Genomic DNA, 24,273 nt, shown 5'->3' with positions numbered 1-24,273 from the left:
GGACTAGATGGACCATTGGTCTGATCCAGAAGGGCTCTTATATTCTGTTCCTCATTCATTCTCGTCACTGACAAACTGAGTATAGAAAAAAATGCATCGATCTTGATTTAGTATCCACGTTTGTAGGCAAAAATGTGATTTAGATGTCCCCACCAGCTGGGCCTTGTCTCAAGCCAGAATATCTGTCTGTACTCCACTGGTGCAGTGATAAAAGGTGGAATATCAGTGAATAAATGAAATGTGAGCCTTGGGGTTTTAGACGTATCAAAACCCATGTATGTTATACTAGTAGGACACTCTTACACATGGCTAAGAAAGAATTGAGGTGCTCTTATTTCAGCGTTACGCTCCTGGAAGTTTTGGTGCTGACGTTCATAGCCTTCATGGTAAAGTCTAGGAATTGGAAGTGTTTTTCAGGGCCTGCGTGGCAGGTAGCAGCTGGGAAGACCAGACGGAACCCCTAGGTTCTCCAGTGTGAGCTTCAAGGGAAAATCAGCTGACATAACTTGTGTGTTAAGAAGAAACAGTCTTGTTAGAGGGAGTAGAGTCTTGTGTGTTTATGGGAGGGTCATTATGTGGAACCTGAGGGCAAAAACACAGTGCTGGGGAGTGCGACCCTACTTCTGGGTTCTGACGTCCATGCACTGATGGGGAATATGATCCATTCTTTCTTATAGCACATCCGTGCTTCTGTCCTTTGAGCTGGAAAACACGTGGGACAGGTTGTCTGCTTCCCTGTCCTGTAACGCCCTTCTTTGCTCTTTTCTTCCAGAGCAAACGGGACCACCTTCTGATGAACGTCAAATGGTACTATCGCCAGTCTGAAGTCCCGGATTCCGTCTATCAACATTTAGTGCAGGATCGACACAATGAGAATGGTATGTATGATCTCATCTATTCAGAGGAACTCTTGCTGTTCACGTGATTGTATTGGTAGATGCAGGGGGAGGGAGTGTATTGTGGGATCATGCCTGTTGGCCCCAACTCCTGACCTCCATGAATTGTTCAGAAAGTCAGAACAGATCCTAGGTACACCAAGGGTTGGATTTGACCTGCTTTTCTGCTGGTAAGGAAGGAAAGAGGAATTCCCCTTTCACCACCCAGAAAACCGTATGCGGGAGATCATAGGACTTGCACAGACAAAAGCCAAGTGGGTCAGGACCTGTACTTAGGAGGCGTGCTGGGTGAGACGGGGCGAAAAAGTCTGCAGTATCTTGTGCTACGGCCACAGGCTTCGTTCTGACCTTGCTGCAATGACAGAGTTGCATCCAGTAATATCTATGAGAGAAGACAACAAACACTGGGGCAGGGTCAGTTGTGTACTTTGAATGGTGCTACCTTAAGGAGAAGGTGTCATTCACTCCTATGCTTCAGATATACACATACTTTTCACAAACTTACGTGAAACATCTCTGCTTCATACAATCTCAATAAGGATGGATGTAAAAAACAAACTAGTACATTAAGTAACATTAAATTCTCCAGTGGTTCCTGGTGTGCTGCATTCAGATCTATTGGGAAGCGCCTCTTCTTGGATGCAAGCAGTCGCCCGAAGTGGATGCAATCGCCAAATGAAGCAACTTGCAGTTCTTGGGCATTTTGGTCAAAAGACAGCAAATAACAGCCTTCAAGGGAAAAGCCTTAGATAACCCCCCCTCAGAGGATCTTTATTTTCATTCTTCTGTTCAGCAAGGAGACCTTCGCTGCTTCTGCTCTCTTTCGTTCGGCTGTGTCCCGGTCCAGTTTGGTGTAGAGGTTAAGTGTGCGGACTCTAATCTGGGAGAACCGGGTTTGATTCCCCACTCCTCCACTTGCAGCTGCTGGATGACCTTGGGCAAGCCATAGTTCTGTCAGAGCTGTTCTCTCAAGGGAAGTTCTCAAAAGAGCTCCCTCAGCCACGCCTACCTCAGGGTGTCTGTTGTGGGGAGGGGGAGGGAAAGGAGTTTGTAAGCTGCTCTGAGATACCTTTGGGTAGTGAAGGGCGGGGTATAAATCCAATCTCTTCTTCTCTTCTTCTTCCCCCCTCCCCCAATGAGAAAACCAATGGGGCCTCTATCAGTTTCCAGATGTTACTGCATTGAGCCTTCTGAGCTCAGGGGTCCTCTCAGGCTCAAAGCCTGCAGCACCCTCCATTCTGATGAGTTTGTGGAGGCCAAGGGTGGGGAGGGCAGGTGTGTTCCCACGCCTTCTCTCCAGTCTTCTGCCTGTTTGTTCCTGACACAAATATTGCACGTTCCTTCAGGAAGCTCAGAGGGGCTTACATGGGATTCCCTGGCAGTCTTCTATACAAGCACCATGCACACCGAGGCCTAATTAGTTTCAGCTGCCTAAGAGCATCACATGCCTACAGGACCACTCTTTGGGTTATGGGGCGGCATTAAGGGGGGGGGAGAGAGTAAACCTGATATCTTCAGGAGTGTGTAGGGAGCTGTATCTTCGGGTTGTCTGCTCTGGTGGGGAAAAACATGAGATCTTCTTCGTGGTATCTGTGCATCACACCTATGGGATCTAGTGCGTCTGCGCTGATCTGATTGGTGTTGTACAAAGCTCACAACGGGATTTTCGCGCCTCCACCCTGAGCCTGTGCGGGAACCCCAACTGTGCATGCCCAGGGGGGTGGAGTGCAGACATCCCGCCAGTTCTCTTCTGACCGCCGCGCTGGTAGCAGCTTTCGTCGGTTGGTGCTTGTTCCTATTCTCCTCTCTTCGGGAATTCTTCGTTTTTCTTCTTCCATTGGATTATTTCTCAGAATATTGGACTTTTTGTCAAGAACTGTTAGAGGAGGCGTCGGGTGAGAACTTTCCATGGTGTTCGGACCGTCAACCCCCTCCCCTCTCCCCTCACGTCTGAGGAACTGTTTATGGATAAGAAGTGGGGGTGTTTTAAGAGGTGTGCCTCATGTTGGGAGTAAGTTAGCTTCGCGAGACAGACACACACTCTGTATAATTTGTTTGGGTGAATCTCACCATCCGGAGGGTTGTGCTTTCTGCACAAAATTTTCAAACCAAACGCGCAAAAATAGAGCAGCAGTGTTGAAAGTTGCCCTTTGGGAATCGGCCCTTGTCCCTCCATCTTCAACTGTGTCGACTGAACTCCCTCAGAAGTCGTTGGTATCGACGGATCCCCTGCCGAAACAATCGACGTAGACGCCAGGATCCACGGATTCCCTCTCGACGCTGAGACCACCTCGACCAGTCAAATCTGCTTCTGATACAGGGCCAGCCCCCTCCAAGAAGCGCTCTTCCAAGTCTGCTTCTTCTGCCTCGACACCGGTGAAGAAACAGAAGAGGAATAAGTCAGAGAAACATACCTCCCACAAGTCGTCCACTGGGAACTCGCATAAATCTCACAAGGTGAGCAGCGTAGTACTCCCTGAGGGCTCTGCGCTGTCAACAATATCGCAGTCACACTCCCTATCGATGCATCAGTCTGTATCTGAGCTGCCAGATGTACAATCGATGCCACCAATTGAAATTCATGACTCTCCAGTCAGGCAGTTGAATCCTTCGGTACAGGACATGAACCTTGGACGACGCTCCCCATCTGAATCGGCTTCCGAAGCTGAAGGTGAGGTAATAGCGGTTTCTGGTGTTGGTCAACGCTCTACGTCTGCTTCCTCCTGGACCAGTGGTCGTTCCGACTCGGACCGTCGATATCAACCTGATGACCGATCCCATTCTCCAGTCTACATGGATGTTTGAGGTCGATGGGATGAATATACGGCCCGTCTTGATCGGCAGCACTCATCCCAATCACCGAGGAGAGATTATTCGCCCAAGCCACCTTCAGGTCAGGGCTCTCCTTCCCGATACCGACATCACTCATCGATGCTTCCCCCGTGGGACCATCGTCATCACATGCCGTACTGGTTCTCTTCCTACCCTCTTTCGGCATCGATGCCTTGGCTAACGCCTATGAGACTGGAAGATTGGGACCACCGTTCAACCCTACCCCGCTGTCCACGTCGTCCACCACCCTCCGCATCCCTCTCCAAACCACCGAAATTTCCTCCTCCAAGGCAAGTCGCGCCTCATCTTCCATCGCCTCCCCCACCACCATCGTCAGTTACTCCGAATGCACTTCATACACTGCCGATTCCTATCCAGAGGTCTCCATCGCCTTCCGAGGCCTCTCCAGTCGCTTCCAATGTCGACCAGTCCTAGGGTGAGATCTCACAGGGAGATACCTCTCCAAAACATTATGTCTCCGAAGACCTCCCAATCTCCCCATCTGAGGACTTGTCTTCTTATGGGGATTTAGTCAAAAGAATGGCTCATTCATTGGGTCTGTCTATTGTCCAACCTCAACCATCGATATTGGACGCGGTTTATGATGTCGTCCAGATGGACACGTCCACAGTGATCACCCTTCCGATGTCGAAAGTACTCCTACACGCGGTGCAGGTGCCCTGGGAGAAGCCCTCATCCGCATCAGTGTCGACATGGAGACTGAATCACATGTATAGAGTGCAAGAGGAAGGAGCTGGTTTTCTACACGTCCATCCAAAACCAAACTCCATTGGTTGTCTCCTCTTCTTCCAGAACTCGACGCACTCATATGACTCCCTCTGACAAGGAAAGCAAGAAGCTTGATGCTTTCGGGAGATGCTTTTACTCAGTGGGTGCCCTGGGAATCAAAACATCCAATTACATTCCATGTATAAGTAGGTACCAGTATACATTATGGCAACAACTTTCTGACATCCTGCCCTTTCTTCCTGAGGACAAAACTCAAGCAGCCCGAACCCTACAAAAGGAAGGCATGGTTCTGGCGAAGCAGCTTCTGAATTCGTCTAAGCACTCACTGGATCCATTCTCCAAAACTATGTCTTCAGCAGTCACCCTTCATAGGCACTCCTGGCTGAGAATGACTTCTTTGCCACCTGATACCAGGGTGTACATAGGAGATCTCCCCTTTGATGGTGAAGGCCTGTTCCACTCCTCTATTGACTCTGCTCTGCAGGAGATGGACAAGAGCATAAAGGCCTCAAGGTCATTGGGTGTGTCTCTGCTCCTTCCAAACTGTACCGCCAGCATTCCTGGTCTTGATACAGTTCCAAATGCCCATTTAACAAACTGTCCCCAAAGGGTACCTGGAGACCACGTCAGTCACCTATGGGCCATCGCCAACAGTACTAATACCCTGCATGGTCCAGATATGGCCCGCAACAGCAACAGTCCAGGGCAAAACCTCAAAAGACTTCCAAACAGGGCCTTTGACTTGCCCCAGATTGCTTCAGGGGCCTCCACCCGCCTTTCCCCATTCCTATCTGGATGGAGAGTCATCACTACAGACCGTTGGGTTTTATCCATCCTAACCCACAGTTATTCAATAGAATTTGTGGACTATCCAATGCTGTCTGTTTTCCTGGCCACTCCTCTCTCTCCCCTCCTTCTCCAGGAGGCCACTTCCCTCTTGGCGAAAGATGCGATAGAACAGGTGCCGAAGGCATACGAGGGAACAGGTTTTTATTCCTGTTACTTTGCCATTCCCAAACGAGACGGGGGCTTGCGCCCAATTTTAGACCTACGGGTCCTCAATGTCTTTGTGGAATACCGTAAATTCAAAATTACATAGTTGCAAGTAATCCTCCCTCTTCTGGCTCGGGGGTCCTGGATGGGGACCATCGTTCTCCAGGATGCGTACTTTCACCTCAATATCCATCTGTCTCATTGAAAGTACCTCCAATTTGCCATAGGGGACCTCCCCTTCCAGTACAAGTGTCTCCCATCCGGCCTCCGCACGGCGCCAAGGGTCTTCACCAAGACGATGGTAGTGGTGGTGGCCTATCTTCGTCTACAGGAAATTACCATCTTTCCCTGTATAGATGATTGGCTCTTAGTGGCAGATTCCTTATCGATCCTGGAGAATCACATTTCCCAGACACTCCACATCCTGTCCTCCCTGGGCCTCCAGGTCAACTTTCGGAAGAACCACCAGCAATCCTCGCAGAGGGTACAGTTCATCGGTGCAGTTCTGGACTCTATGGCATGCAGAGCTTACCTCCCTGCAGACAGAGCGGCTACCCTGTCCTCTTGCGAAGGAAGTGCGAAAAAGTACCTGGTTCACGACTTTCCAAATTCAATGTCTGTTGGGCCACATGTCGGCCACTACAGCCGTACTTCTGTTCGCCAAGCTGCACATGAGACCTCTGCAGATGTGGTTCTTGCAACGCTTCAAGCCAATCCGCATGAGCCACACCGTCCGTCTCCGACCCCCACCAAATGTACAAGACTCCCTATTGTGGTGGTCAGTGGAATCCAACCTGACCCAGGGTTCACCTTTTCAACCACCAAATCCACATCTCACTCTCACCACCGATGCTTCCCTGTGGGGATGAGGAGCCCAGCTCAATCACCTATGCGTCGGGCACCAGTGGGATGCTCTCAATTCAAAAAAGCACATCAACTATCTGAAACTGCTGGCAATAAAGCTGGCGCTGAACTCTTTCCAGCCCATCCTTCGGGGGCATTGCGTAGCTGTTCTGACGGACAATACGACGGTGCTCAGCTATGTCAACCGTCAAGGTGGGATGGTGTCCCGGAGCCTTTGCCATCTGGCAATCACCCTCTGGAAATGGTGTATGGCCAACTAAATCTTCCCTGTGGCCACTCACATTCCAGGGGTCTTACTCACATTCTCAGCAGGGGTCTTACTCAGCATCATGAGTGGGAGCTGGGTTGGACGTACCTTCGCCCACTCTTTCAGAAATGGGGCAGTCTAAAGATAGACTTATTTGCCTCCAGAAAGAACGCAAAGAGTCCTTTCTTTTGTAGTTGGGGGGGGAGTGGACCCTCTCTCTCTAGGAGACGGCTTCCTCTACCCGTGGGGAGAGACACTTCTCTACATGTTTCCTCCTCTACCCCTCCTCTTACGGGTAGTTCAGAAACTAGCCAGTCAGGCCAAACTGTATCCTAGTGGCCCAGGCAACCGTGGTTCACCACTCTTCTCCGACTCGTGAGTGGCAGGTACCACCACTTCCCCAGAGAGCCGGATCTCCTCCTTGCGGAAAACGCATCACTTCTTTACGTCAGAGTAGACAATCTGAAACTGACAGCTTGGTGGATAAGTTGATAACCTTCTCTGATCGTGTCTCAGAGGTTCTTATCAGCGCTAGAAAGGCCTCCACTCTTTCCTATCAGAGGAAGTGGCTTAGATTCTCTTCCTTCTTGCAGACTCCAATTATTTCACCGAGGTCTCTGAGCCTGGATAAGATCCTCGAATTCCTCCTGTCACTCGCTGATCAGGGCCTTTGCCACTTGTCTATTAGGGTCTATATGGCAGCCATTACTGCCTACCACATAGGATTGGACGGTTATTTGATATTCGCTCAACCCATTTTGAAGAAGTTCCTTCGAGGGCTCATGCGGTTGTATCCCCCTGTGAGGGCTCCGACACCATTGTGGGATTTACCCTTGGTGCTTCGCCACCTCACAAGAAAGCCATTCGAACCTGTGGCTTCCTGCGACCTTCAATACGTGGCATGGAAAACTGTTCTTGGTGGCAATCACATCGGCCAGGAGGGTCAGAAAACTGATGGTACTACGCCATCATCCTCCATACCTAGTCTTCCTGCCACATGGGGTACGTCTGCTGCCAGACGTCTCCTTTCTACTAAAGATAGTGTCGGAATTTCATTTGAACTTTGAAATCTTCCTGCTTGACTTCTTCCCTCGCCCTGACGGGGAAGAGCAATGCCTTCTTCACACTCTCGATGTCAAGAGGGTGCTCCTCTTCTACCTGAATCGGACTCAGTCTACTAGGAGAGATAATACTCTGTTCCTCTCATACTCCAACACCTCACTGAGGTTGAGGATTTCAGCTCAGCGCTTGTCAAAGTGGATCGTTGGGACGATTAGGTTATGCTATCTGTTAGCGAAGTGTCCCCTGCCTACACGCTTGACGGCACATTCTACCAGGTCGATGGCAACCTCCACAGCTTTCCTGAAGGGCGCATCGCTGTCCTCTATCTGTCGAGCTGCCACGTGGTCCACGCCAACCATGTTCATTAAACATTACGCACTAGACGTTCATGCACAGCATAAGGTCGATCTGGGTCGTCTGGTCTTGTCCTCTGTGTGGAGCACTGAGCCTGACAGCGCCCACCTCCAGGTGAGCCACTGCTTTTCAATCTCCCATAGGTGTGATGCACAGAGACCACAAAGAAGATAAACAGGTTGCTTACCTGTAACAGTTGATCTTCAAGTGGTCATCTGTGCAGCCACACTGCCTGCCCGTCCTTCCTCACTGCTATCATCCTCAGTCATTTTCCTTACATGGCTTTGGTTGATAGCGGTCAGAAGGAACTGGCGAGATGTCCGCGCTCCACTCCCCTGGGCATGCGCAGTTGGGGGTTCCACGCAGGCTCAGGGTGGAGGCGCGAAAATCTCATTGTGAGCTTTGTACAACACCGATCAGATCAGCACAGGTGCACTAGATCCCGTAGGTGTGACTGCACAGATGACCACTTGAAGATCATCAGTTACAGGTAAGCAACCTGTTTTTTCCCTTCTTGGGACAGTACTTGCAGGAAGCTGATTTTAACCGAAAACTGTTGCTCAACTCTGTGGTCCCAGGACAACCTGAATACCTCAACATGTTGCCGGGTTCGTCCCAAAGCCTCCACTTTAGTGGCATGTGCCTCGAGACATATCTGAGGCTGGTGCTTCGGAGCATCGCAGCTAAACTTTGTCTCTCTGCTCTCGCAGATTCTGGGCGTGAGCTGGTAATTACGGACCCAGTGATCAAGAACCGAGAGCTCTTCATTTCGGACTACGTCGACACCTACCATGCTGCTGCTCTCAGGTAAGCAACAGCAAGTGCTTTGCGGAGGCGTTTTAAAAAGCGCAGGTACTTTACAGGGAGGCCAAGAACCTTATTCTATTCATTTAATTTGTACACTGCCCTCCCCGCAAAGCAGGCTCAGGGCGGCCCACAGTCAGTACATAAATAATTAAGATCCACATAAAATCATCTAAAAACAATTCAAGTTATAACTAAAACAAATTCATAAACTGCTGGTGATGATTAATGAGTTGTTTGAGATGGCTTACTTTAAGAATATACACGGAGGTCTAACAGTCATTCTGCTCATGGTCTTCCTGATACAAGGGCGGCACAGGCTAGATGTCAAAACCAAGGGCCAGGGCTCTCTAGTGGTGGTGGCTCCTTAGTTGAAAACCTGGTGGAAGAGCTCCATCTTGCAGGCCCTGTGGAACTGCAAGAGATCCCGCAGGGCCCTGATCTCCTCCGGGAGCTCATTCCACCAGTATGGAGCCACCACTGAGAAGGCCCTGGCCCTGGTGGTAGCAAGCCTGGCATCCTTGGGGCCCGGGAGGGTCAATTGGTTTTCAGACCCCGACCGTAGTGCTCTCTGGGGTACATATGGGATAGCAGCCCTTTATTTAGAGCATTTAAATGTTCCTTTCCTCATAGTCTTGCCACGGCTTGACTCAATGACACAAGCAAAGGTTTATCTTTGTAAGGAAACTCTTCACTTCTTTCTGTTGGCCTTCCATTTGATGTTTTCTTTCTTTCTTCCTGCTGCCGGCAGCTCAGTCGGCTTCAGTCTGAGTAACTTCGGAAACTGAGTCAAGTTGTGTCTGAATTTCATGTGGTGTCGACACTGATAGCTGCCGGACAATTGCAGTGGGTGGAAGAAATAACCCCCCCCCCCCCAAAAAAAAGTCTAGTGGCCAGAAAGAGGGATTCTCAAACCAGAGCCATTTTATTTATTTATTTATTCATTCAAATTTATAGCCCGCCCTCCCCACAAGCGAGCTCAGGGCGGCTCACAAATAGGGCAACACATGCCAGTAGTTAAAACGGTAAAAACAAGATAAAACCAACATTTACAACAACATAAAGTGCTCTAGATGTTACAAAAAGATCTTCAATCACAAGATGGTATCCTGGGGATGGTAGTCCCAGTTCTGTGGCCCCTTGGGAATATTAGTCTCAATTTAGTGGTATGGGTTCCACGCGATACTATAAAATAACTTGTCACAGGGCCATCATATGCCCCGATGTTACCTAACCCAGTTTCAGGTGGCGCTCAAGTATCTGGTGGCTGGCTAGAGCCAGGGCCACTGTGGAAGCCTTTGACAGAACCAGGCCGATCTCCTCCCTTTCCTGTCAATAGTAGACACTGTTTTGGCCTCCTGACAAACATTCCTTCCTATTTGCCGCACCCAGTAAGCGTTCAAAAAGCGACTCTCAGACTTTATTATGAGCTTGACCCTGCATCGAGAAATGTTCTGTTTCAGAATTTTTCTGGAACGTGTCCTGCTGCTCTATTTATCTCTGGAAAAAATCCCCGTTTCACAAAAACGAGTCATTTCATAAAATTAGCACAGAAATGAATGGATCGATACCAGACCTACTAAGCCATTTCAAACTCAGAATTAACTTTTTTTTGTGGGGGGGGGGCTGCGTATCTTTAGGAAGTGCATATATTATGTTACTCGGGAGAACGTTTACTCTTTCATGTGCACATACCCTCACAACATTCAAAACGCATTGTGCACTTTAGTTGGAGGGGTTTTCCTGTGAAAATATATCATACTTCAACCTTTTCTGGCCGTGGGAAAAGATTTTGAGATATTTATGCAGTACATAGAATCAGCACAGGGTGCCATATATTGTTCTGTCATATAAACATACTGTATTGTACCCCAGTGCGTTTATGGCACCTGACCTAATTCTTCTGCATTCAGCAAGCGTCTCTGCTGCCTGTAGTGAATATGTGTGAATATCAAGTTCTCTCGGTGCAGATGGGTGCAGGAAAATGAAATAGAGTTGGGAAGGGACTGTGGGTTAGGCTTGGCTTGAACGACTGACTCCCATTCGCCACATTTCCATCTTTAGGGTACAAAGGGAAGTAGGGATCAGCTAATAGCTGGGGAAGGGAGGTGTAAGGAGCTTTGCCAAGCACCTGGGTTAGAGTAAGGCTTGCAAGCTTGGCCAACCTCTCCCTACATTCACGTGTTTATGTAATTCATAATTTTAAAATGTTTACATCCTGCCTTTTGATATATCGAATCGCCAAGTGGCTAACAGTTGCATGAGAGAGGAAAAAACCTATGGGACAAATACTGCCATCATAAATATAAGAATATAAAAAATGTAAAAGTGGGGCACCCCTTAAGGACAATGTAGTAAGAATCACTCTGAACCATTTTCATCTTTCGGCTAGAGCTCACTAAGTCCTTCTGGTTCTCTGCAGAGCTTGGAAAGAGAGAGGGAAGGAGTGAGGCCGGCCTCCCTGAGGTCAGGCCACTTGCATCCTGGAGACTGGTACTGGGAAAGGCGTCATCTCAGGCAGCCCCAGAGGGTGATGTTAGGGGAGGGGATGTAGTTCAGTGGAAGAGCCTCTTCTTGGCATGCTGAAGGTCCCAGGTTCAATCCCCGGCATCTCCAGTTTTAAAAAAGGGACCAGGCAGTAGCTGATGTGAAAGATCTCCGCCTGAGACCCTGTAGAGCCACTGCCAGTCTGAGTTGATAGTAGAATCATTGAATCATTGAATCATAGAGTTGGAAGGGACTTCCAGGGTCATCTAGTCCAACTCACTACACAAGGCAGGAAATTCATAAATACCTCCCTCTCCACACCGGCAGTGACCACTGTTCCATGCCCAGAAGATGACAAAAAAACCTCCAGGATTGCCTCCTGACCGCAAAGTGGCAATCAGCATTTCCCTGGGCATGTAAAAAAGGGCCACAAGAACTAATCACTGAGGCAACACTTCCTGCCCTCCCTTCTCACAATCTGCCTGAGTTCACAGAATCTGCATTGCTGTCAGATGGCCATCTAGCCTCTGTTTGAAAACCTCCAAAGAAGGAGAGCTCACCACTTCCCGAGGAAGCCTGTTCCACTGAGGAACGTTCCACTGAGGAACCGCTCTGTCAAGATGTTCTTCCTAATGTTTAGCCGAAAACTCTTCTGATTTAATTTCAACCCGCTGGTTCTGGTCCGACCTTCTGGGGCAACAGAAAATAACTCCACACCCTCCTCTGTATGGAAGCCCTTCAAGTACTTGAAGATGGTTATCATATCACCTCTCAATCGTCTCCTGTCCAGGCTAAACCTATTTGGCTCCTTCAACCTTTCCTCATAGGACTTGGTCTCCAGACCTTGATGGACCAAGGGTCTGATTCAGTATAAGGCCGCTTCATGTATGTTCATGTAAACGACCACAAGGTTGTGGTCGATGCTGAAGTGTGCTCTCTGCTTAATCAGCAATATTCTTATTGGTGGTTCAGAAATACACGGGGGAATACCTGCATTGTTGGGTTCCCGCAGAGCCAGCGTGGAGAGAATGTGGGAGGGAAGGGATCCCAAAGCAGGGGTGATTTGACTCTGGACAGAGCGGGGCCCACCGAGTTTGTGACCCAATGCCAAAGTTAGCAGAGTTTTTATACTTGTTTGCCAAGGACATGGTGAAAGTCGACTCTGTGTTGGTGTGCAGCCAGCCTGTAATTCTGCAATAGATTTTGGAGAACTATGTTAGCATAAGGCACGGATTTGGCCTTCATAGCAATTGCTGGCTTGTCTCTAGTCTGTTAGGAGCTGCGGTGGCTCAAGTGGTTAAGATGCTGAACTGCAGGCTGTGGAAGGTCGGTAGTTCAGCAGTTCGAGACCTGGGTGCCACATGACGGAGTGAGCTCCCGTCTCTAGTTCCAGCTCCTGCCACCCTAGCAGTTTGAAAGCAAGAAACTGCAAGTAGATAAATAGGTACCACTTCAGGGGAAAGGTAACAGCGTTCCGTGCGCCTTGGTGTTTGGTCATGCCGGCCACATGACCACGGAAACGTCTTTGGACAGCGCTGGCTCTTCGGCTTCGAAACGGAGATGAGCACCGCAACCCTAGAGTCAGACTTGACTGGCTTTCGAGCAAGGGAACCTTTACCTTTACCTCTAGTCCGTTAGCTCTTTTGTCTTTTCACACAGCTATGCTTCCAAACTTGGAAAAAAATATTTTTTTCTGCCCCCCCCCCCCCCCCCCCAGTTAGGAGAGTTCAGCTGCACATACCCCTTTAACATCCCATCTGGCCTTCATAAACCTACCAGTGTTCTTTTGTAGGCTTTCCGAACCATCTTTGGTATGTAGGCAGGCATTCCATTGGCTGGCAGTTCTCCATGAAAAGAATTCACTGTATAAAATTGTGGATCTGCACGGGCTGCTGATCTGAGCCAGGTGGCTCCGTTTGAAAGTTCCCAATTTGCCTCTGCTCCCGAGGACTAGAAACTCCCATCTTATAAACGAACAGTAGCCCTCTCGAGCTGCCAAGGAGCCTACTAGCTGCTCTGAGTCTTGCTCTTCCTTGCTTTTCACGATCACCCCTCCTGTCGCCCTACCTGGAGCGAGCGATGATCGATCTCCTTCCTTTGTTAGTTTAAAAAGCAGAGAGCCGACCATTAGTCTTTGGGAGAGGAGCCGCTGCTGGCTGTGCATTTAAATGAAAAAGCTGTCAGCGTCTTGCATCTCATTTCCAGGCGTTTGCAGAAGGGAGCACATGGATATTGTCAAAACGTGAACTGAATGGTCTCCCCTGCCTATAACGCTCAGATGGCGCTCGAAGCAAAACCATCTGGAGATGCAGTCTCCCTCCAAAGCCCCTTGGCTGACACCGCTTCCCGTGACTCAGCCTGCAGCTGCAGCCTCTGCTGAGGCGGAAGGAAAGGGGGGCCTTTATTGATTCGACTCGCGACCGGTGTTCTAGTTTTAAAAACAAAACCCCGGGAAACCAGTCTGCTAGAACCATCTCTTGGATACGTCCAAAGTGCTTTTCTCGTCTCTGGAAAGGTGGCTTTCTGATCTTAAACTGATATCCCAGGGAGGGGAGCTTACAGAAGCCAGACTGGATTTTAGGGCTGCAGGTGTGCAAATCTGTCAGGTGAGAGACTGAGAAAACAAATGGCGTTTCTGTGTACCTTTTCCCAAGAATATTGCAAGAGAAGTCCTCTGTTACTCCTGTGAAGAATGAGGAAGAGAACCCAGATAGCGTGGCAAGAAATCAGGGGCTTCTTCCCTTGCAGCACAAGGGTGATGCGCTAGAAATTCCGCCAGCAATGCCGCCACAGCTTGGGTTTGTTTTTTTTGTTTTTTGCAGTGAGGTTTCTGTGCAAATGGTATCAAATGAGCCACAATACATGGGTGGTTCTGCAGTCATCCTACCTAAATGCTTTATAGGCAGCTACTTCTGGTCCTTCAGTGGCTTGGCAACATTTGTTACTGCTTAAGAAAAAGAGGAAGAACAGGAGGAGGAGATTGGATTTATACCCCACCCTTCACTACCCGAAGGAGTCTCAGAGCGGTTTACAATCTCCTTTCTCTTCCCCTCCCTGCAACAGACACCCCGTGAGGTAGGTGGGGCCGAGAGAGCTATCTTGAGAACTACTCTTGAGAGAACAGCTCTGAAAGAACTTGTGACTGACCCAAGGTCACACCAGCAGCTGCTGCATGTGGAAGAGCGAGGAATCAAACCCAGTTCTCCCAGATTAGAGTCTGCGCTCCTAACCACTACACCAAACTGGCTCTCCTTCTTTAGTGGTTTTTAAGGGGAGGCTAGATGGCTACCTGACAGGAATGCAGAGTCTATGAATTAAGGCAGATCATGAGGGGAAGGGGAGGAAGGGGTGAACCAGTGCTCAGCTCTCATGGCCCTTTCTTACATGCCCGGGGTAATGCCAAGCACCACTTTGGGGTCAGGAAGGATCCTGGAGGTTTTCTGCCTTCCTCTGAGCATACAGCAGGGGTCACAGGGGGAGTGTGAGGGGGACAGTAGGTTGTGAATTTCCTGTGTTGCGCAAGGGGTTGGACTAGATGACCCATGAGGTCTCTTCCAGCTCTATGTGTCTCTATGTAAGCAAAGAAAAGATCTGGCCATTGTATTGCACGCCCTGGTTTACCTCTAGATTAGATTACTGCGATGCACTGTACATGCGACTGACCTTGACTACTGTTCGGAAACTTCAGTTGGTGCAAAATGCTGCAGCACATATCAAGGTGTTTGTGCTCACCATTAAAGCCCTACATGGGAAATGGCACGTAGTGGCTTGACAGCCAGCCACATGCTGCAAGACTACCTAAATGCTGCTGAATCATAAAACCTCTGATTTACCTCTCTCCCTACCCTAAGGAGGTTGCAGCCTAAATAGAGACAGGGTGGCGTGGGTGAGGGAGAAGTGGGAGGGGAAGCTGAGAACTTACAGTTGCATGAATTTAGGTTTCATTTCTGCTGAGTGTGAGGCCTATGAGCCAGTTTGGTGTAGTGGTTAAGTGTGCGGACTCTAATCTGGGAGAACCGGGTTTGATTCCCCACTCCTCCCGTGCAGCCTTGGGCAAGCCGTAGTTCTGTCAGAGCTGTTCTCTCAAGGACAGTTATGGAAAGAGCTCTCTCAGCCCCGCCTACCTCACAGAATGTCTGTTGTGGGGGGGGGGGGGGAAAGAAGTCTGTAAGCTGCTCTGAGACTCCGAGTGAAGGGCGGGGTATAAATCCAATCTCTTCTTCTTCAACCAGTGGCAAGAAGGTAGGCTTCATAGAATCATAGAGTTGGAAGGGATGTCCAGCGTCATCTAGTCTGATTCCCTGAACAGTGCAGGAAATTCACAACTACCTCCCTGCCACACCCCCAGTGACCCCTGCTCCATGCCCAGGAGATGCCAAAAAATACCTCCAGGATCCCCGTCCAAAACAGCCTGGAGAAAAATTGCTTCCTGACCCTAAAGTGGCGATCGGTGTTTCCCTGAGCATGTAAGAAAGGGCCACAAGAACTAAGCACTGAGGCAACCCTTCCGGCCCTCCCTCTCAGGATCTGCCTATGTTCACAGAATCAGCACTGCGGTGAGATGTCCATCTAGCCTCTGTTTGAAAACCTCCAAAGAAGGAGAGCCCACCACCTCCCGAGGAAGTCTGTTCCACTGAGGAACCGCACTAACTGTCTGGAAGTTCTTCCTAACATTTAGCGGAAACTCTTCTGATTTAATTTCAACCCGTTGGTTCTGGTCCGACCTTCTGGGGCAACAGAAAACAACTCCACACCCTCCTCTGTATGGCAGCCCTTCAAGTACTTGAAGATGGTTCTCATATCAGCTCCTTCAAGCTTTCCTCCAGACCCCTCACCATCTTCGTTGCCCTCCTCTGGACACGTTCCAGCTTGTCCAGGGGTAATTTCCTGCAGGAGCGCACAGGAGCGGAGCTCCGGCAGTAAAGAGCCCAGGGGGTGGGCACATGCAACAAGCCCCGCCCCCTGCTCCCAGCAGCCCTCAGTCAGAACAAGAAGCAGCCAGGTAAGTTGCAGAGCCCCCTCCCCCCCGGCCCCCAGTCCAAAACAGTCCAATGGCACCTTTAAGACCAAGTTTTATTCAGGTACAAGCTCTCCCTCCTCTGTGAGGGCAGATCTGTGTGTTCCCCCCCACATAGCTAGCTATCCAAAACAGTCCAGTGGAGCCTGAGCAGTGGGTGTTGCCTTCTGACACATGTCCGGTGATGTCAGGGGGTGTGGCACATGCAAATAACTTATGCTAATGAGTTATGCTAATGAGCTCCTGCACCTCTTTTTCTACGAGATGACCCCTGAGCTTGTCTATATACTTCTTAAATTGTGGTGCCCAAAACTGAACACGATACTCTAGGTGAAGTCTAACCAGAGCTGAGTAAAGCGATAAAAGTGTGGGGCTTGAACAGAGGGGAGGGAAGTGTGTCATGAACGTGTCCAGTGTGGGGAGTTCCAGGCAGCAGGAGAAACAAGGCAGGATGCCCTCAGAATCTTGGACACTGTAGCCAGCCCAGACCACTATGGTCATCTTCCAAGGCCCTTCTTAGGGTGCTCTGTCTTTCTGAGATCAGTATGGGTACCTCTGTTAGTCTGACTGTAGCAGCAGAAAAGAGAAAGAGTCCGCTGGCACTTTAAAGACTAACAAAATCTGTGGCAGGGTGGGAGCTTTCCTGAGTTGTTGCTCACTTCATCAGATACAGCTAGAACGTGAGTATCTCTCTCCAAGGACAGATGGACTCACATTCTGGGACAGGGCCGCTACAGTCATGCCACCAGAGCGCTGGAACTCTCTCCCCCGGGAGATTCACCTGTCCCCTTGAGTCTTCCACCAGCAGGTGAAGACTTCCTTGTTTCGTTCTTGCCCTGGTTTTACCCCAGCGTGGTGCAGTGGTTAAGAGCGGCAGATTCTAATCTGGAGAACGGGGTTTGATTCCCCACTCCTCCACCTGAAGCCTGCTGGGCGACCTTGGGCCAGTCACGGTTCTCTCTGAACTCTCTCAGCCCCACCTGCCTCCCAAGATGAGTGTTGTGGGGAGGGGAGGGCGATTGTAAGCTGCTTTGAGACTCCTCAGGGTAGATAGTGGGGTGTAAAAACCAACTCTTCTTTATATATGTGTAATCTCTCTCTCTCTCTCTCTCTCTCTCTCTCTCTCTCTCTCTCTCTCTCTCTCATACACACACACACACACACACACACACACACATTTTATTGTATTGTATTTTAACTTGGTTTTAATTGACCCCACATCTTTTGTTCGGTTTTAGAGGTTTTTAAGCTGTGTTTTTATTATGTGCATTCTCAGTCTATTGGTGGCCCCAATGAGGGCGGAAATGTGGTCTGTAAATTCTGTAAATATATAAATATATAAACACTGCAGTGAACAAGAAAGCAGTTGAGCTCCAGAGCGATGGCGGAAGAAGCTTGTAGAACTGACCTGACTCTGGTGCAGCCCATAAGAACATAAGAGAAGCAAATGTTGGATCAGGCCAATGGCCCATCCAGTCCCACACTCTGTCACACAGTGGCCAAAAATACCAGGTGTCATCAGGAGGCCCACCAGTGGGGCCAGGACACTAAAAGCCCTCCCACTGTTGCCCCCCCAAGCACCAAGAATACAGAGCATCACTTGCCCCAGACCGAGAGCTCCTATCTCTACTTTGTGGCTAATAGCCGCTGATGGACCTCTGCGCCGTATGTTTATCTAATTCCATGCCTGTAGCCGCCGCCACCTCCTGTGGCAGTGAATTCCATGTGTGAATCACTCCTTAGGTGAAGAAGTACTCCCTTTTATCCGTTCTAACCCAACTGCTCAGCAATTTGAGTGCTCACGAGTTCTTGTATTGTGAGAAAGGGAGAAAAGTATTTCTTTCTCTTAACTGCTCTATCCCTCATCTCCCACCCCCAGTAGTTGCCATAGCCAGGATCACGGGCTGCTCTGAAGCCAACTGGATCAAAGGAGAATTTTGTTGCAGGTGGATTTATGGAGTTCTGGGTTCAGTACAACAGGGAAAAGAAAAAAAGGTGGCATAGGTGGGTGCAGCCGGCCCACCCCTTTCTGACCAGGAAGCTGATGAGTCTCTTCTGTGTGGATTAATGCAAAAGGACATGGGGTAGTTACCATTGATTGCCCAAAGCTGTTGGGGGACAATGGCACAGCACGGCAGAACAGTGTTACCGGTAGTTTACTCTCCTCTGTAGCTGTTTCCTTAGGCAGATCGTAAGAGGGAGGGCAAGAAGGGAGGAGCCAGCGCTCGACTCTCATGGCCCTTCCTTAAATGCTGATCGCCACTTTGGGCTCAGGAAGGAATCTTCCTCCAGGCCAGATTGGCCCGGGATCCTGAAGGTTTTTTGCCTGTCACCAGGGGAGCGGGGGGGTGGGGGCCGTGAATTTCCTGCATTGTCCAGGGGGTTGGACTGGATGACCCTTCGGGTCCCTTCCAGCTCTATGTTTTAGTGTCCCATGAAGTCATTGGTAGAAGACAACCCAGGCCCTGGTCACACGGAGCATTTGCCCCGCTGAAGGCATGGGAGTCCCGCGGAGTATCCGGGCGCGATCACACGGGAACATCTGGGAGGCATAGCACTCCCGTTGCGAGCCCGTGGCAAGCAGCCATTGTGCGGCTTCCTCCCCCGTCGTCCTCTTTGCTGCTGCGGGGAAGCTGTCGCCGCGTCTGATCGCATAATAGCGCATCAGAATGCGACGGCGCAAATAGCCACGCTTCCCCCACGCGTTTTCCGGCATGTCTGGCCGGGGCCACAGCGTGTTGTGCAGATGCTTTTGGTTACAAAGTTATCTCCTGTGTAGTGGTTGTGGGGCAGTTCTGTGTCCCTGATGCCGCACCATTCTAATGGACTGTGTTTTCAGGGTTTGTTGGGATGCCTTCTTCAGGGCTCTGGTCTTGCCTTCCAATGGCGCACGCTTCCCCTTGTCCTCAGACAACACAGGTGAGGTTTTGAGGAATCCTTCCTGTGTTGACTCGCAAGGCTCGCCATAACTCAGTTGCTAGACTCCTCACTGTGGGGCGTACATGTCTTATTTGCAAGGGCATCAGTATCCACGAGGACTAGAAACTTCACTAAATATAAATGATTTCAAGCAAGTTTCCAGGACAAGGCAGAGGGTGTAAAAATTGCCCCTTGCCTGAAGGGTAGTGGTTAAAATACAAGCTAAGAGGGAAAAAAAGTTTTAGAGAAAGATTAGATCAATCTTGACTGCTTACACTTGTTGCGACCTGGATGGCCCCGGGCTAGCCCGATTTTCTCAGATCTCAGAAGTTAAGCAGTTTCCGCCCTGGTTAGTACTTGGATGGGAGACCACCAAGGAAATCTGAGGCCGCTACTTGAGCAACGGCAAACCACCTCTCTTCACCTCTTGCTTTGAAACCCTCACGTGGTCATCCTAAGTGGTCATCCTAAGTCGGCTGAGAGTTGATGGCACCTTCCACCATCACGTGCAGCTTTTGTAATACCCTGTTTCCCCGAAAATAAGACCTACCCCAAAAATAAGCCCTAGCAGGATTTCTATGCATTTGTGGTATAAGCCCTAGCGTGTCTTCTTGAGAAAAAATAAATATAAGACAGTGTCTTATTTTTGGGGAAACACGGTATGTTCTTTAATATTGCTTTACTGTTTAACATCCAGCATGTGGCATCAAAGAAGTAAGTGGCCAGTCGAAACAGGGAGGCCCTTTTGATTTTTGGAACCTGAGCAAGAGCTGTGAATCTCTGTGGCATCTTCAGTATCACAGAATCTCAGAGTGGGAAGGGACCCTACAGGCCATCTAGTCCAACTCAATGCAGGATTAGCCTAGAGCATCCATGATAAGTGTTTGTCCAGCTGCTGCTTAAAGACTGCCAGTGAGGGGGAGTCCACCACCTCCCCGGGCAGCTGATCCCACTGTTGCAGAACTCTGACTGTAAAAGTTTTTCCTAATATCTGGCCGGTACCTTCCCGCTCTTAATTTAAACCCATTATTGTGAGTCCTCTCCTCTGCTGCCAACAGGAACAGCTCCCTGTCATGAGCCACCATGTGCCTGAAAGAGCCTAATACCATTTTTTTTTTCCTTGCAGGGGGAAGTGTAATATCTCCCATTTCTCTGACATTTTTGCTGCTAGAGAGTTTAAAGCTCGGGTGGATTCCTTTTTCTACATCTTGGGCTACAATCCAGAAACAAGGTGAGTTGTTTTGCTGTTGGTTACCAAGAAAGACTTCAGTCTGACTTTTGTCAAAGCAGGCAAGCTTCTTGGGATGGTGGGGGGGGCACAAGGCAGGGGGGCACCGCTTCCCTTGGAACCTTCTTTGCCATCTTCCCCTAGGCAAGGCACACAGCCTGTCTTTTCCTTTGAGTCGAAATACTTCTTGATTTATCTAATTACCATGACTTAATCCGGTTCCATTAACGGCCCGCCAAAGCTCAGCTGTGTTCCCAGGGCTTTTGGCTAATACTGTAAATGCGACTGAATTATAAAGAGGATAGAGAGTTCCCTTACAAATCAATCTAGTGGCCTGTCTCGTCCAGCACTTTCAACCCTGATCTTTTGCGGTGTCGTTGTCTGTAACCCTCCCATTTAGAGATGCTGTCGATTGAACTTGAAAGTTTTCAGAGTTGTGAACTTTGTGCTCCGTTGCTGGGCTGTGGGTTTGCCGTCTGGTTGCGCAGGCGCTCTTCCCCACCTTCAGGTCCCCCACTGATGCATCTGGCTAAAGATCTGAATTCATTGCAACATGTTGTTTGAACACGATCTCCTGGTCTTCTCAGCTGGCCTGGGCCTCTCCGAAGAGCAGACGCTTTTGCCAACTGGCTGGTTTGCTTAGGCCCATGTTGAAGGGGGTGGCGTTTGCTTGGACCTGGGAGATCTTAAGTCGAGACTGTATTTCTCGCCTGCCTTTGCTAGTGCTCAAGAACACTGGACCAATTACAGCACCACCTGAGCAAGAAGGTCCGGTGCTGCAGAGGCGGCTGCGACAGCAGGTGAATTTGAGTGACCCTAAATAGGCTGGTCGTGCCACTAGTCCTCAATGGAGTTGCCAGTCTGGGAGTCGGGCTATGCAGACCACAGATGTTGCTGCAGTCACGTGGCGCTCCAGCCACGCAAATAGCCTGCAGTGGTACAATTAGTGTTTGAGATAATCAGCACTTGAATAATTTCCTCACTCTTCCCCATCTGCAAAATGGACCTTGTAGACATTGTGGACAATTGGGCCAGTTGCAAGTAGCTGCTCTTGCAGATGCGGCCTGGTTTTCACGCAACCAAAGTCAAGCTTCTCTCTTCCAAAACAGCAACCATGATCTGTGCTGGCAGCAGAGGTTGCTTGTGTCCTTTTCCTTTGTGTTCCTCGCACAGACGTGCTTTTGAGCCTCTGTGGCTGAGTCTAAAACACCATTTCTCCAGTTCTTCCGTATGTTCTGATGCTGAAACTGTACATTTGTCACACTGAGCGTGCCTCAGGTAGGGCTGAATTCAGTTTTATTTCTCCCGTGTTGCTTTGTGAGGGACCACTTGCGAAAACAGCTGTTCTGTTTGTACTCAAGAGAGGCAGCCGGGCTGCCAAATTCTTGTTCTTTCTTCACCATGCATTAAAATTCCTGCCAGGGTGCAGGCAGGAAGTTTGTATTTGTAACAGTGGCTGAGATTTGCTGCTGAGCACCCGGACCCTGCTGTGCATGGAGGTATTAATGCTGGTTGAGCACACCGAAGACAGCCTGGAGCATAAACAGGAAGGAGGCACAGGCCTTTATTTTAAAACTTGCTGAGCGGTTTACTGAGGGTGAGAATATAGCTTATTCCTCTACTTCTCCGTGCGATTTGTGCTTTGGGGAAGGCTCTTCGTTTCTTCTGCCCTGTCTGGGACACCAGTCTCTGTACCAGATAACACCACACGCTTCTTCCCTTTTGAAGGAGAGCTTGAACTGGGAAGGTGATGGGATAAAAGGCCTCTGGGCCTTCTTCAGGCACAGAGAGGAACAAGCGTGCAGTACGTGCCTCTGTTCTTGTTGGCCAGTGTGTACTGTGGTTATGCCTGAGAGACGGGCTGTTCTCTTTCTGTTGATTTTACTAGCTTTTATTCTCTGATGGTTAAGATTTTCAGTGGTTTTCATGGTGTATTGCATTATGTTACTGTTGGAAGCTGCTTGAGCTGTAGAGGAAATGTGGTATATAAATGCTGTGAAGGTGCTGGGGCTCAGTGGTTGAGTTCAGGATTGCACGCAGAGGATCCCTGGGTCAGTCCTCTGCTAGGGGAACTTTAGGAGGCAGTGTTGGGAAAGACCTTGCTCTGCATGAGTCCCTACAGAGAACAGCAGCTGCACTGAGCAGTGTTCTGATTTTGGTGTTTCCACATGACTTATTATGCATATTCCAAGTCTGGGTTTGGGTGCAGGCATGTCTGCACCCTCAGCCCAGAAACCGTCTGGGTCAGCAGCATGTCTCAAATATCAGTCTGAGAATTGCATACTGACAACTATGCTGTGGAAATGAGGAAGGTGGACGGAAAAGGAATTGGGAAAGAATGAAGAATATCAGCAATCCTTTGAGTTGTGTTTGACGTGTTTCAAAGGTCATGTACTGGGTTGCACTGTGCACCCGTCACCAAATCTGAGGGCTTGTGAAAGAATGAAAGACTGACATAGAGATAAATGGGCCACTGTCTGCCTTACTTTACTTTTTCTACTCTGAAAGCCAAATGTGGAGTTCTAAGGAAAGGCTTTTCGCCTTAACGGTTTTATTGGCCCATCTCCTTGTCTTCACCATTTTCAGGGTGTGTTCCTCTTCCCCTTTCCCCCAGAATTCTACCGTCAGTGGCGAACCCTTTCCTTGTTGAGCTGGACTTGCCCCTCTGCTCTTCAGAAGATTCTTGGACAGTTTCTAGTGTGCTCAGTCAGTTGGTGCGGAACTCTGGCTTTCTGAAACCTTAGATGGTAATCTAGACTGTACCCGCAGTGGGATAACCAGCATTCAGGGCACCTCGTCTGCCGTCACAGATCAGGTCACTGAGTAGCCCCGCGACAGTCTAAAAGCCACTGCCCTGCAGTCTCCTCAGTTGGAATCGCCATTTTAAACACTGTTTTAATAAGCAGCAGGTAAGGCTTCCAGATTCCAGCCTGATTTGGTTATAGCACTGGAACCAGAGTTAAGACAGGGCCAGGCCAAACCAAATGCCTGAGAACTGCAGCATAAACAAGGTGAAGGGGAAACTGTGCCCCTTCTTTTCTCTGCTCCTCCATTATGGGCTGATGACCACAAATGGGTACAATGAAAGCATCTGGTCGTTTGTAGGGAGCAGATGAAAGAGGCTGTGATGGGGGAATTTTGTAGGGGAGCAGCATTCCTCCCCCTGGGGCAGGCTCTGCCCTCCCTTAGGAGGGAAGCACTCACTTCCTCTTGGATCCAGGCAACGAAGAGAGAAAGTTTTGACTTGGCTGCCCAAGAGGAAAGGGGAGGTGTAAATCTTTTAATTAATAAATAATATAGCAGCTTTGCACTCACCTTCAGTTAAGATCATGGGAGCAGGCTGCAGGCTCCCTTGGACCTCTCGTTGCATTTGGGAATCCCTCCCTCCCTTTTCCCAGCTTTGGGGTAATGCAAGCCCTGTCTTAAAAGATCCTGACGGTCGCCCTGTTAGTCTGTCTGCAGCAGTAGCAAAGAGGAAGAGTCCAGGAACACCTTAAGGGCTGCCAAAATCTGTAGCCGGGCAGGGGCTTTCCTGCCTCGCGGCTGGCTTCTTCAGATACAAGCTCGAATGTGAGCCCATCTCTGTCCAAGAAATAAGGACAGATGGACTCACGTTCTTGCTGCATCTGAAGAAGCCAGCGGCGAGGCAGGAAAGCCCCTACCCGGCCACAGATTTTGGTAGTTTCTAAGGTGCTCCCGGACTCTTCCTCTTAAAAAAAGGAACCCGCCTCTGCTCTTAAACGTTCCCGCAGACTGCGGAGCTCTGATTAACAGGGGGGGTGGGCGGCAGCATCTCAGCCAAATAAACAGCGAGCAAAAC

The 24,273-nt window shown here is 49.5% G+C and overlaps 1 protein-coding gene across 1 annotated transcript in view; it reads left to right on the top strand.

Moving 5' to 3' along the window:
- Window positions 1-24,273, top strand: part of RERE (arginine-glutamic acid dipeptide (RE) repeats) — a 301,925-nt gene that overhangs the window by 93,091 nt on the left and 184,561 nt on the right. Inside the window, 3 exon segments of the mRNA XM_015411042.1 lie at window positions 773-878; window positions 8,709-8,805; window positions 20,352-20,456. Of these exon segments, the coding sequence (XP_015266528.1) occupies window positions 773-878; window positions 8,709-8,805; window positions 20,352-20,456 (308 nt within the window).

This window comes from Gekko japonicus, unplaced genomic scaffold (assembly GCF_001447785.1).
Source record: "Gekko japonicus isolate JY-2015 unplaced genomic scaffold, Gekko_japonicus_V1.1 scaffold450, whole genome shotgun sequence".
In the NCBI taxonomy this organism is placed as follows: domain Eukaryota; kingdom Metazoa; phylum Chordata; class Lepidosauria; order Squamata; family Gekkonidae; genus Gekko; species Gekko japonicus.
The sequence above is the reverse complement of the archived record's forward strand: the minus strand, read 5'-3'. Positions and strand labels throughout refer to the sequence as shown.